General features: G+C 54.2%; 1 protein-coding gene across 1 annotated transcript in view; it reads left to right on the forward strand.

Moving 5' to 3' along the window:
* Positions 1 to 5,007: 5,007 nt before the first annotated feature.
* Positions 5,008 to 13,480, forward strand: part of RAB11FIP4 (RAB11 family interacting protein 4) — a 132,018-nt gene continuing 123,545 nt past the window's right edge. Inside the window, exon 1 of the mRNA XM_066263284.1 lies at positions 5,008 to 5,211. Within this exon, the coding sequence (XP_066119381.1) occupies positions 5,053 to 5,211 (159 nt within the window). The 5' untranslated portion in view covers positions 5,008 to 5,052. The remainder of the gene's footprint in view (positions 5,212 to 13,480) is intronic.

A 13,480-nucleotide genomic window follows, 5' to 3' on the forward strand; every position in this document is an offset into this window, starting at 1 on the left:
AAGCTGGGCATTTCATTGATAAACTTGATGTGGAGTCACTGTCTTGGAACTGAGACCCATGCCACCCACGACTCCCAGAAGACAGAAAGTGCTCAATAAGTGTGTGACAGCGTGGTAGGTTGCGTTACTGGTCTACAGCAGCTCACAGAGCCGAGGGCACGGGCAGGGATCTGACTGCAAAGGGCCTGCTTGCTTGCTGCCCATGCGGAAGACGTTTTCCTTTTCGGCAGCAGGGGGCAGCAGAGAAGGCTGGAAGCATGGGAAGGCCCAGATTCAAGTAAACTTCAGGCAGGTGAGTGGGAGCAAGAGACTGATCCCAAACCGTAAGGAACCTGGAGGTAAATGCTGGTGGCCTGGCCAGAAGCCACTTTTAGGAGCCATTTCTGCATCTGATGAAAGAATTTGGACCCCAACATAAGTAAGGTGTTAGCATTCTTCTTGGAATCCTGGAAGGAACATTAGCTATCAGTTCATCCAGCTCCCTTCTGAGGGTCAGAGAAGGTTCTGGGTGGTCACCTGAGGTAAGTAAAACCTCTGGCTTCTCACGCACCCCTCCCAATGAGGAAGGTCAAGATTTCAAAATGCTCTGCTAACCCTGGGCACCCCGAGCCGCACTGCGGCGTCTGCAGGCAAGCTCTGCTGGCAAAACATTTTACAGGACAGGTGAGAAGGCAGATGGGTCCACACCATTTTCTTCCTCTCCAGAGCGATAATTATTCATGGGGGGGGGGGGGAGAGAGAGAGAGAGAGAGGGAGGGAGGGAGAGAAAGAAAGAAAAAAAGAAAAGAAAGAGGCCCTGGCCGGTTGGCTCAGCGGTAGAGCGTCGGCCTGGCGTGCGGGGGACCCAGGTTCGATTCCCGGCCAGGGCACATAGGAGAAGCGCCCATTTGCTTCTCCACCCCCCCCCCCTCCTTCCTCTCTGTCTCTCTCTTCCCCTCCCGCAGCCAAGGCTCCATTGGAGCAAAGATGGCCTGGGCGCTGGGGATGGCTCCTTGGCCTCTGCCCCAGGCGCTAGAATGGCTCTGGTCGCCGCAGAGCGACGCCCCGGAGGGGCAGAGCATCGCCCCCTGGTGGGCAGAGCGTCGCCCCCTGGTGGGCGTGCCGGGTGGATCCTGGTCGGGCGCATGCAGGAGTCTGTCTGACTGTCTCTCCCCGTTTCCAGCTTCAGAAAAATACAAAAAAGAAAAAAAAATTAAAAAAAAGAAAAGAAAAGAAAGAAAAGAAAAGAAAAAACACCAGCAGGTTGTGAGCAGCAAGAAAGTGAATCCTGGCCTGACCTGCAGTGGTGCAGTGGGTAAAAGCGTTGACCTGGAACACTGAGGTCACCAGTTCAAAACCCAGGGCTTTCCTGGTCAAGGCACATATGGGAGTTGATGCTTTCTGCTCCTCCCTCCCTTCTCTCTCTGTCTCCTCTCTCTAAAATGAATAAATAAAATCTAAAAAAAAAAAAAAGAAAGTGACTCCTGCTCCAGTTCCAGACAACATGGATAATGAAGTCAAGCCCCTTAGATGAAAATCAGAAATGCTTCCCCCTTTCTGTCTGTGCTGACACAGTAGAAACCAGCACATGCCTGGCATGTTATGTTCATTTGCTCATGAAAACCCTGTAGGACCTCTACAAGGTCAGAACTACTGTCCCCACTTTACAGATAGAAAAACTGAGGTCCAGAGATCCAGTTGTTCAGAGTCATAGGGCTAAATGGGCAGCAGACATTGGTGACCAGCTCAGCAGCTCAGTTGCGGATTTCAAAGCCTGGCGTGCTCTCTCTCTCTCTCTCTCTCTCTCTCTCTCTCTCTTTAAGATTTTACTTATTGATTTTAGAGAAACAGAAGGGGAGCAGGAAGCATCAACTCGTAGTAGTTGCTTTTCATATGTGCCTGACGGGTCAAGCCCAGGGTTTTAAACCGGCAGCCTCAGCATTCCAGGTTGACACTTTATCCACTGCTTCACCACAGGTCAGGCCAAAGTCTGACTCATAATTACCTTTTTTAACTTCCACATATTTATCCCATACATATGGGTTTTCTGTGGCCACTGTGACAAACTACCACAAACTTGCTGCCTTAAAACAACAGTCTCTCACAGTTCGAGAGCCCCCGCCACAAGGTTCCCAGCATGCAGCTGGGCCTGGTGTGGGTGTCTCAACACATGTGCTGGGGGTGCCCTACGAGCTCTCAGATCAGGGAGTTGGGAGCCGTAGGGATCTGGATCCAGGTCCAGTCTAACAACCTGGGAACCCTGGAGATTGCATCATCTCGAAGGGTCCTTCTAAGCGCTAAGAGGGCCCTTCGGTGCTCCCAGAGCCTGGGCTTCAGCACAGACCACATTATGTCGTGAGTGCACAGCTATCGGCTCAGCGGGAACACGGTCTGTGGCTGCTCTCCTCTGTCCGCCACAGAAAGAATGTGACAGCCAGAAGAGTGTCTGTGATAGAGCCTGCTGGCCCCGGAGCACATGGTGAGCAACAGAGCCAGCCCCAAGGCAACATCTTGTAGGGGAGACAGGCAGCCATCAAATCATTGCTTAACAGAGATAAAATTGCCGAGAGGAACCTGGTCACAAGGGTCAGGCAGAGCTTCCCCGAGGAAGGGACTTTTGAATTTGATGTAAGTCTGTCTTTCGGAGAACCACAAATCTGCCTTGGGCTTTGGTCTAGGTTCGCTTAGCGTCTGTTCATGCTCAGATCTGAGGCACCCACCTCTGCCAGCTCAGGGGGCTGAGGTCTTCAAGCTCCCCTGGTCCCCAGTGTTGGGGAATTTGAGAGCCAATTAACAGGAGGTAGCCCTAGCTTCTGCACATCTCCTTGCTGTGTTGAGCCTCTTGGGTGGGAGAAAATGGGCATGAGCCGACTTTGCAGGAGTGAATATGAGGCCTCTGGACAGGGCAGGCCCAGCTTCCTCTCCTTACCTCCCACCAGCTGGCTGGCTGGACACCTCCAGCCACCAGTCTCTTCCCTGTTCCCCTGCTCCCCCTAATTGCTTCCTCCACAGGACAGGTGCAAGGGGAAGGAATGCATACATTAGCTCCAAGCTCAAGTCACCCTAAGAGGGCTACTGCTATTATCCCCGTCGTGTGTGTGAGGAAACTGAGGCGAGGAAACTGGTTTCCTGCTGAGGAGCATCCAGCGAGCGGAGAAGCCTGCACTCTTCTTCCTGGATGCACGACCACCCTCTTTACTGCTTTCCCACATCTTAGACTCACCACTCCTCAGCTCACAGATCTCTCTTTGTGTGTGGGAGGTGGGGGGTGCCGCTGTAGGAATTAAAGGATCAACGAGGGAAAGGGCAGCTAACGCCCAAATTCATTCCTGGTGCTGAGGGGACCTGGCACTCCATCGGAAAAGCACATGGTGTCTGCTGTGTAGGATATACATACTGGAGTTTAGCAGACCACAGAGGTAGAAACTGTGGCCCAGAGAGGAGAGGCCACACAGCTCGTGCGCAGAACGAGGCCCCAGCATACCCTGGGGTCCCTGTCTGCGTCCCTGCATGGCTCTTGGCTCCTGAAGCTGATGAGGCAGAGCCCCATCTTCTCTCAGCAGGGTCTTCCTCTGGACCCCCTCTTGGTTGTAGATCAGGGACAAGAAGCTGATTAAGACACATCCTGCCTGGAGGGTGTCCCAGCATGGTTGAGGGCATGGGCACTCCACCAGAGAATTAGAAAACTAAATAGGTATCTGGAGGAAGGGACCAGAACTCAAGACTAATAGGTGAGATGGAGTGCCATCAAGGAAGGCTTCCCAGAGGAGGAAACCTCTGAACTAAGCTGGAAAGCATAAATGGGGGAGGCCTATTTGGGGGTTGGGGCAGCTGGTGCCACAGGGTCTGATATGCTGAGCAACAAAGGTAGAGGGAGGAGAGGAGAGCCAGGCCAGGTCCTGCAGGGCCCCCTGGCAGAGTTGGGTGTTGTCATGAGCGGCTGTGTCACGGCTCAGCTGAGCACTCCTGCGGGGAGGCTAAGATCCAGGGGTGGAGGCTGCTGCCAGCCCTTCGGACAGATTCTGTCCTGGCCTCTGAGACTGGGCCTCTCGGACTCCCAGGGAGGGGTGAGGGTGGGAACTTAAGGAAGGAAGGGAACCTCTATAAGCTGTTGGGACCTGCAAAAGCAAGCCGAGGGGAAATCCCTAGCTTTTCCCTGCTCTTGCCTGTCTCTTGTCTTCTCTCTACCTCACCTGTCTCAGGGTCTCTGCTCCTCCTCTCTGCACCCTTCCCCAGCCCAGAGCTGGCCCCAGAATGCTGGGAGGAGGACTATGTGGTGCTAGGTCTGGAGACTGTTCTTTCCAAGGCAACACAGAGAAGGTTAAGAGTAGGGAGTCTAGACTATCCAGATCTGAAATCCTGGCCCAGCCTCTCACAAGCTGTGTGGCTTAGGGTAAATAGTTCAGCCTCTCTGGGTTTCAGCTTCCTTGGAGATGGCTGTAACAACAGAACACACTACAGTATGAAGCCCTCGGGCACACTGAGAGCTCCATACCCACAGGGTGCAGAGATGGTTTGGCCATGGGTAGGGAGACTGAGTGAGGGCTGCTGAGAGGCTGTTGGGCTCTGGTGCTGGTGGTCCTGGGCTCGGGCCTCATACCTGAGTTCTCCAGAGGAAGGGCGGGGCCTTTGGGCAGCTCTGACTTTTGGGACACTTGTCCTGCCCCTACCCTCCGGGTTTTCCAGGGGAGGAGAAGAATGGTGTTCGCCGAGGGAAACTGAGTCAACAGAGGCCGTGGGGTCGGCCCGGGGCGCGAGGGGGGTCTGCCAGCCCACGCACTGCCCCCCTCTGAACAGCGCGGCTCCTTTTGTCTGCAGTCTCCGCGCCGCCGCCGCCGCCGCCTCCCGCCCCGCGCGCCCGCCCGCCCAGAGCTGCGGCGCCGCGCCTGACACGGCCGCCGCCCCCGGGCGGAGGGAGGCTGCGCGGCGCAGACCCACGCGGGCGGCCGGCGGCCCCGGCGGGCGCGCGGTGATGGCGGCGGCGGCGGCGGCGGCGGCGGCGGCGGCGCGGGGCGGGCGGCAGCGGACGCGGCGAGCGGCGCGGGGCTCGGGCTAGCTGCGGGGCCGGCCCGGATGGCGGGCGGCGCGGGCTGGGCGGGCGCCCCCGCGGCTCTGCTGCGCTCTGTGCGCCGCCTGCGCCAGGTGTTCGAGGTGTGCGGCCGCGACCCCGACGGCTTCCTGCGCGTGGAGCGCGTCGCGGCGCTCGGCCTGCGCTTCGGCCAGGGCGAGGAGGTAGGTAAGGGGGCCGCGGCCGGGCGCCTGCGCCCCGGCCCCTGGGCATCTGCGCACCCCCCACTGCTCTCCCTCCCCCACCAGCCTCGGAACCCCCTCCATTCCCCTTCCAGCTGCCCTGCCGTTTCTTCTGCCGGAGGCGGGGGCTTCCCTCCCGGGGGACTCCCGTCAGTGCCACCCCCGGACCCTGCCTGAGCTGAGGACCTCGAGCACCCCTGCCCTGTTGGAGTCTCGCTTTCCACCATTAGCGCGGTGCTGCGAGCGTCACACGTCACGCCCAGGTTGGCCTCTGCCCATCTTCCCTGCCCCGCAGTGCTGGCCCCTCTGACCGGTCGGCAGCGCACTGGATGTTTGGGGGAAGGAACTGTCAGAACCTGGCCTCAGGACCCCTGCCCCTTCCCGTCCTGTGATGACTAAGACGCAGAGGTCTGTGTGCACGGAATTCCAGGACGCGGTGGGAGGAGTGCGCCTGGCTGGGCCTAGCCAAGGGCTGGAGAGAACAGCGAGGGGCACTCAGCAGCCGCAGCTCCTGACTGCACCCCTGTGCCTAGAACACAGAAGGAGGTGTCTGCTTGTGGCCATCCTGGATTCTCAGCACTTGTGCCTGCTTGGTGACTACCCCATCCCCAATCAAACTGTGATGGGCAGGCCTGGCTGGCAGCTGGTTGTGTTGGCTGCGACAGCAGCAGCTGAGCAGTGTGTCCTGGGCTGGGCCTGCGTCTGTTTGGGGAAAGCAGAAGTTATGTTGTTATCAGGGCTGAAATCAAAGGGTGGGTGCTGCGATGGAGTGGGCTGGGAAATATCACTAACTGCCTCCTAGATCAGTGTCCTCTCGTGCCGTGGGAACTGGCACTGGTGTCTAGGTTTAAGGGGAAGGGAAGGCACCCACCTGGCAGGTGAGCATCTCTACCCTTATGCTACTGTGAACTGTAAAATGGTCAAAGGACAGAGCCTTACATAGTGAGTTTCCGAGGCCACCTAAGGTCTCAGGCTGTGCATGGGGAGATGGGGCCACAGGCCTCAAATGGGCACTGGCTGACATTCTGTTTCCTGGGACAGCCTAGGCCTAGCATTTCTGAACATGGGAGAAGCCGGGACATGGCTAGATTGGCTTCACACCTCCTGTCACCTACAAGTGGGAAATGATAGATAGTCATCTCTCCCTGGCGCCTGGACATGCTCGACCTGGTGGTCCCAGGGAGCAGTAGGTGGAAGAGAATGAGGCAGGTGTCAAGTTTGAGAACTCAGGTACCCCATCCCAGGATGATCAGTTAACTGCGGTTCCGTTGGAACCCACTATGTCGTTCTGCAGACCATAGCCCACCAAGCTGTCCTTCCGGGCTTTGCTCAGGGACATTTTCCTGTAGTCACCATGATCCTTCTCCTTCCACTAGGGTGACCAAGCCCCTGCCCTCCCCTGCAGCAGGCTGAGCAGCACCCCTGGCATGGGGTGAGCCCAGCTCCTTCGTCTCAGGACATTGGCTGCAGGGAAGAAGAGGCCACTGGCTCTGGCTGGATCCTGGAGTTCCAGAACCACAGAGCCTCAGTGGTGGGAAGGGCTTTCTAACAATCTCTGGCCAGGGCCACAGAGGGTCAGCTCTGAGGCCCCAACACCCCACCACCTTATCCCCAAGGACAGCTCCTATTATTAGAATCCTCTCCCTTATATCCTCTTGAGACAAACCTGCTTGTCACTTAGTCATCTAGGTGCCACACAGGGAATCACACGGGTCTGTCTTCTACGAGGCAGCCTTTAAATGTTTGAAAACCATGCTCCCACGCCCTTCACTCCTTCCCACCCATCTTCCCTTCTGCAGGCCCCCAAACCCCCTGCTCCTGAAGCCCCCAGACATCCCGTATGACCCAACAGAGGCCAAACTAATGGCTTCTGGCACGGGAACTGCCATTCACTAATTGCGTGACTCAGTTTTCCTAGTAATAACATGGAGGGGCTAGACTAGGAGGCCCCACAGGATCGTTTCAGCCCCAACATGCACATGCACACGCACACGCACACACACACACACACAAACACACGCAGATGGCTCAGGGTGAGGCTGCCTTTTGAATGGTGCACCATACTTTCCACTCGTATTAAGTTTCTGGCCACTAAAACCCCCAGGGAACTTCTTAGAAACCCCTGCCAAGCAGGATTCTCTCCATCCTGGAGGAGGGTCAGTGATTTTCCTTCTATTTAAAGCATAATCTTATATCCTTGCAGAAGCAGTTTATAAGCACTGTAGAAAATTAGAAACATAGACAATTCAAAATAAAAGTATTATGTTCCCATCTCCCAGGGAGCCCCACTGTGACACCTTGGTCACATGCTTCCAGAGCTGTTTCTTTGCTCACATGTAGATTTTTCTCTATAAGATGAGATCATGCTGTGCGCACTGTTTTGTAGCCTGATTTTCTTCCCTAGTAAAGGATTAGCACTTTTCTGCTTCAATAAATTCTCATGGCATTTAATATGCAGACTTTATTCAGATTTCCTGTTTGGCCCCAACATGTTTATTTTTGTTGCTTTGGTTGAACCAGTTTTCTCTCCAGAACTGTGGAACTGTGCGATGCATTCAGTTGTGACCCTAAGGTCTTCTCTTACTCAAACACAATTCTTTTTTTTTAATAACCGTGACTGTTGAAGAGATCAAGTCTGTCGTTTGTGTCAATAACTTCTTGACTCCAAACCTGTTACTTGGCCCTATTCCTACTAAATTTCATCTTACTCGTTTCGTTCCATTGAAAAAGACACAAGCAAGAGCATCAAATTCTACCTCTGTCGCTCTCACGTGCTCTGCTGCCTGCCGGTTGGGGAAGCTGCTCTTTCTGTTGGAATTCTCAAGGCTGATTATAAACACAGGGCAGGACCACGGACAGGGCCTCCTAGGGCCGCTCTGCTCACCGTGTATCATTGACTGAGACTCATAAAAACACATTTTGCATCCTTACTCACTACACACCGAATTCACTTACGTATTACCCAATAGGGTTGTCATTTCCCTGCAGGTAGGGATCCTTCCCAAATGCTATGTACTCGACAGTTCCTATTTCACTTGTTGATACCAGATAGAGACTTTGATTTCCCAACTCCAGGGCAGACAACTACCATTTGTTAGGCATGGGGTTCACTGAATGCCAGTTATCCACCTTTTACCAACTACTCTCAGAAAGCCAGGGATACCAACATCAAATGCTTTGCAAAAATCAAAACATGAAGGGAAGGATTACAAAAGGGCTTCAAGAAACTTTGGAATGTATCTTGACTGTGGTGACTTCTTGATGTAGATAAAAAGAAAAAAGAAAAAAAAATCAAAACATACCCGGTCTCAAAGTATACAATAAATATTCATGAGGCCATACTGATATACATAAGTGATTCAATGAATGAATAAATAAATACACTAACAAACTCTTGTACAGAAGAAATGAAAATAACTTCTGTACACTCCTCATCAAGGAGGTGAAGCATATACATTTCTACCCCGTGAGTGTCAGATGTGACGGTGATGTCCTTCTGGAGAGCACAGGGTAGAAAGCGGGGAAGGAGTAACTAGTGGCGAAGCCGGAAGAGCACTGCCTTGGCCAGGGGTCAAAGTCAACAACAGTCATAAGTCAGGAGCATAGGATGTGACGAGAATGGCCATTTACCTCTGTGATCTTCCTCCCCAAACCATCACCCCAGTCTAGTCATCAGAAAAACAGCAGATAAATCCCAACAGAAATATTCTGCAAAACATCTGATTTGTACTCCTCGGACGTGTCAAGGTCATCAAACCAAAGAAAGTTTTGAGAAACTCTCCCGGTCACGCAGAGCCTAAGGAGACATGGCAGCTAAATGTAGTGTGGCGTCCCGCACAGTGTCCTGGGGCAAGGAGAGAATATTCGGTAAAAACTAAGGAAGTCTGAATCAAGTATGGACATCAGTTAGTAATAATGCTATGAGGCTGGTCTTGGATAGCCCCGTAATTTATTGACTTAAGGATCCTAACAGAAAAGAAAAGGAAATTGGATGGAAACATGAGTAATGTGTGACACAGAAAGCTTGGCCTTTTAAAGAATGCACAGATGGTAGGGGGGACTGTCCTAAGCCTGGGAGCTGTGATGCAGTGAGACTGAGTCCACTGTGACATGGACATAAAATGATGGCCCAGTGCCTGGAGTCTGTGTTAACCTTGGATGTCTTTTTATTTTACCCAATCTCTCTACTCATCCATAAAATGGGGTGATAATAGCTCCTATTCCATAGGGTTCTTGTAGGGTGTGAACAAATCAAGACATGTAAAGTGCTTAGTCCAGAGTGGCTGCTGCTGTTATTATTTTCTAAACACTTGCAAGCATCTTTGAGAGGCTGTTCCGAGCAGGGCGTTTCCAGGCGTTGGAGGTGAAGATCTGGGCCCAGTCCCTGGTGTTCCCAGCCCACCCTCCTGGCCAGCCCCTCTTGCATCCTCCCAGCAGTCTGGGAGTGAAAAGCATTGAAAACAGCCAGAGATATCCTGGGCCACATTCTCCTGTTATATGTGCTCCCGTTTCCAGTTTGAAGACCATCCTTCTTGCTAGAGAAATGGGAACAGAAGTAGTGGAGTGGTATGTCTGTCATCGATTAACACAGCATCATTGTCCCTGAGCTGTGGGCATGTCCTTTCTGCTGGGAATGCAGGTCCCCTCCAACATCCCAAAGGGGTTGTGGCTTATTTGGGAAGGTAACTCGGCCAGAAGTACTGGAATACCGTACCTCCTTGTTGTTAAGCAAATGAAATGAAGGCCCCATCTGGGCTCCCTTTAGTCCCTATGTCCCCTCTGGATGAATGGGTGTCACGAGAGAGATGCTGGTCCTGTCTGGCTTCAGCCTGGGGTCTGAACTGGCGAAGGGGTTGGGGTGTCGAATGGTCTGAGGCTGATTAGGAGCCAGCCCCGAGGCAGGGGTCCACCTCTGGGATTCCTGGGCTGCCAGATAACCCTGAACTAAAAGCTGGGTTCTGCCCAGAAGGAGGGGGATTGGCTGCTGAGGATGAAGTAACCGTGTCCCTGCATCTGTGGCTGGAGCTTGGGAAGTGGGGAAGGGACGGGAGGAGAGGCTCGAAGGGAAGGCAGGGCCAGATCTGGAGAGGTTCGGCTGTTCTCTGTGGATGAAACTCAGGTCGCAAGATCATCTGTGTATGCTGGACCCGGGAGGGGACTGTGACGCATGGTCAGAGAGGAGGAGAGTCCTGACCCGGGCAGTGGCAGGGGGTGCAGAAATTGATGGGCCAGGAAGTCACTCCTGAGTTGTAGGAGTTAAGGTTCTCTTGGAGAACAGGTGGTTTCTGTGTGCCCTGCCCTAATGGGGACCTGGTACAGATGACAGAGCTGACAGAACAGAAGGAAGGCTCAGGTTCTGTGTGCCTGGCAGGAAGGGTTGGGGAGCCTATGGCCCGTGAGTGGAGAGCAGGACAGGAGTGGGCCCAAAGAGACCTTCTGCTGCCTGGGTGTCTGTCCATCTGGGTACAACCCAGAGCTCCTGAGGCTGGAGGTCCCTGACAGCGGGGTCTGAGGCTGCAGTCCTGCGGGAGTAGGGGGTGAGCAGAGGCACCACGCTCTGGACATGGGGCGGGGAGGGGCAAGCCCTGGAAGGGACACCAGCACCCTCAGGCTTCTGGTGTGCCTGCACCACAGTTTGGCTGTGCTGGGAGGAGGGGCACGTGAAGAAAGCCCACAGTCTGGTCCACATTCCTGACGCGCCTGGAATCCACGTGACAAAATGTCTCTGGGTTATAGCTTTGTTTTCAAGACACTGGGTTCTAGAGAAGGAGGAACTTCCAAGTTGGGGAGAGCTTGGGGGGCAGGTATTCTCTGTGCCTCCCTCGGTGAGTTCTGCATCAGGCCTTCCAAATAGCAGATGCCCTTGGATAGGGTTTTAGCAGGTGGAGAATCTCAAACCATCGACTGAGCTCCTTCGGTGCTGGGCGTTCACCCTTCTACAGGTGGATGCCAAAGGGCCTGGGTCGCCAGGTGGGCATCAGGCAGAGGAGCTCTTAGACCAAGGCCTGCTTCTGAAGCCCAGGAAACTTCCCCAGTTTTAGGAAGAGAACCAAAGAAGCAAAGAAGGAGAAAGGAGATGAGGTTGGTGGTGGAAGTAGGTTGGTGGTGGAAGCAGGGCAGAGGGAAGAGCCCTCAGCCCGTGGCTGGTGGCAGAAGGGGCGGAGCCAGGAGAGAGGCTGAGTGGAGAATTTCTGCATGTCCCCCAGGTCGGTGGGCAGGAGCCAGGAACCTGCGAGCCTGGTGGGTGAGGGGTCAGTGGCTGAGAAACGGCTCCTCCTTCCATGGACTGGGGCTCCCCCACCACCTGCATTGTCACCCCTGCCTCAGAGGGCAGGGGAGATTTGGAGCTGTGCAACCCCAGAATGAGTGCAACCACAGAATGATCCTGTCCAAGTGCCCCACCCCATGCGACTTGGTGCAGAAAGAAACATCGTGTTAATGGTTCCGTTTATATGGAGTTGGGAGACGGGTTCAACCCTAGCCCTGGAGTGAATGTGTATGTGGGGGCTCCTCTGCCTCCAGGCTGCAGTGGCCCCTTTGGCCCACCCAGTGGTCTTCCCCACCCCAGGCCCTTAGCAGTCTCACCAGGGGAGGCTGACATCTGGTTGGGATGGACGGTTAAAGCGGGTGAACCAGCCCCGGGCAGGATGGGGAAGAACATGCCTGCTGGCCGGGAAACAGAGAATGTCGTGCTCCCCACCCCCCACATGATTGGGTGAATGCGCCGACATTTTTATGTAGTCTTAATGGAAAATACCTTTTGCATTGGGTAGTTGTCTTAATACATGTTCCCAGGATTTAAAAATTTGTTTTTCCCCTTAACAACTTGCTTACCTATTATACGCCCAAATTCTTCCAGGTATTGGGGAACAGGAGTGGCCTGGAACTTGCATTCTGATGGGGTCGGAGGAGAGACATGCAAAGGAATCAAAATTATACTGGGTGGTGTTAGTGAAAGGCAGAAACTGGGGGCCGAACCAAAACCACGGGGCTAGTGTCTTCCAAAAGGAAAGTTTATTTTATTTAAAAAAAATTTTTAATAAAGATTTTATTTATTCATTATAGAGAGGGGAGAGAGAGAGAGAGAGAGAGAAGGGGGGAGGAGCAGAAAGCATCAACTCCCATATGTGCCTTGACCAGGCAAGCCCAGGGTTTTGAACCAGCAACCTCAGCATTTCCAGATTGACACTTTATCCACTGTGCCACCACGGGTCAAGCAAGGAAAGTTTATTTTAAAAATGCCTGGATGACCCTGGCTGGTTGGCTCAGTGGTAGAGCGTCGGCCTGGCGTGCAGAAGTCCCGGTTCGATTCCCGGCCAGGGCACACAGGAGAGGCGCCCATCAGCTTCTCCACCCCTCCCCCTCTCCTTCCTCTCTGTCTCTCTCTTCCCCTCCCGCAGCTAAGGTTCCATTGGAGCAAAGATGTCCCGGGCGCTGGGGATGGCTCTGTGGCCTCTGCCTCAGGCGCTAGAGTGGCTCTGGGCGCAACATAGCAACGCCCAGGATGGGCAGAGCATCGCCCCCTGGTGGGCAGAACGTCACCCCCTGGTGGGCGTGCCGGGTGGATCCCGGTCAGGCACATGCGGGAGTCTGACTGTCTCTCCCCGTTTCCAGCTTCAGAAAAATACAAAAAAAAAAATGCCTGGATGCAAGCGGGCTGGGACCAGCAAAGGGTGTCAGCCCTGAGGGAGGGATGGGGCAGGGGTTATATGGATTTGTCAAAGGGCCTTGGGCAAAGGCGGCTGCAAGACTGCTTCTTCTGTTTTTGCTTGGAGTGGCGCCGCAGTTGTCAAAATTGTCTGCACCCTAATCCAGTCGTCCCTTATCAGCACCCAGCTGCTATGGAGGTCTGAGCCGGCTTACTGAGTAGGCACGTCCTTCTTCCTCCTTGAGGCCTGCATTGTTCTTAAGAAAGATGGTGGCTGAGTAGCCATCTTATCTGTCAGCTGGGTACTAGGAAGAAACCTAAAGAACAGAAACCGATGGAAGATCTTTTGACTTTAGAATGACCGTGGAAGGCCTCTTCTGTCATAGATGGACATATAGGGAGCGCCTGGTATGAAGTGGGGGCTGCACCTGGCAGGTCTCTGGGGGTAGCTGATCCAGGCAGAGGCAGGAGGGGGACAGCAGACCGTGAGTGAAGGGGGAGGGGCGGGAGTGGGGAGGGGAGGCAGGGAGAGCAGTAGGGAGGTCATCACTTCATCCAGGTGAGAGGTGCTGGGGGCAGGAGCAGGGAAGCCGTGGTGGAGAA

Source organism: Saccopteryx bilineata, chromosome 2 (genome assembly GCF_036850765.1).
Source record: "Saccopteryx bilineata isolate mSacBil1 chromosome 2, mSacBil1_pri_phased_curated, whole genome shotgun sequence".
NCBI lineage: Eukaryota > Metazoa > Chordata > Mammalia > Chiroptera > Emballonuridae > Saccopteryx > Saccopteryx bilineata.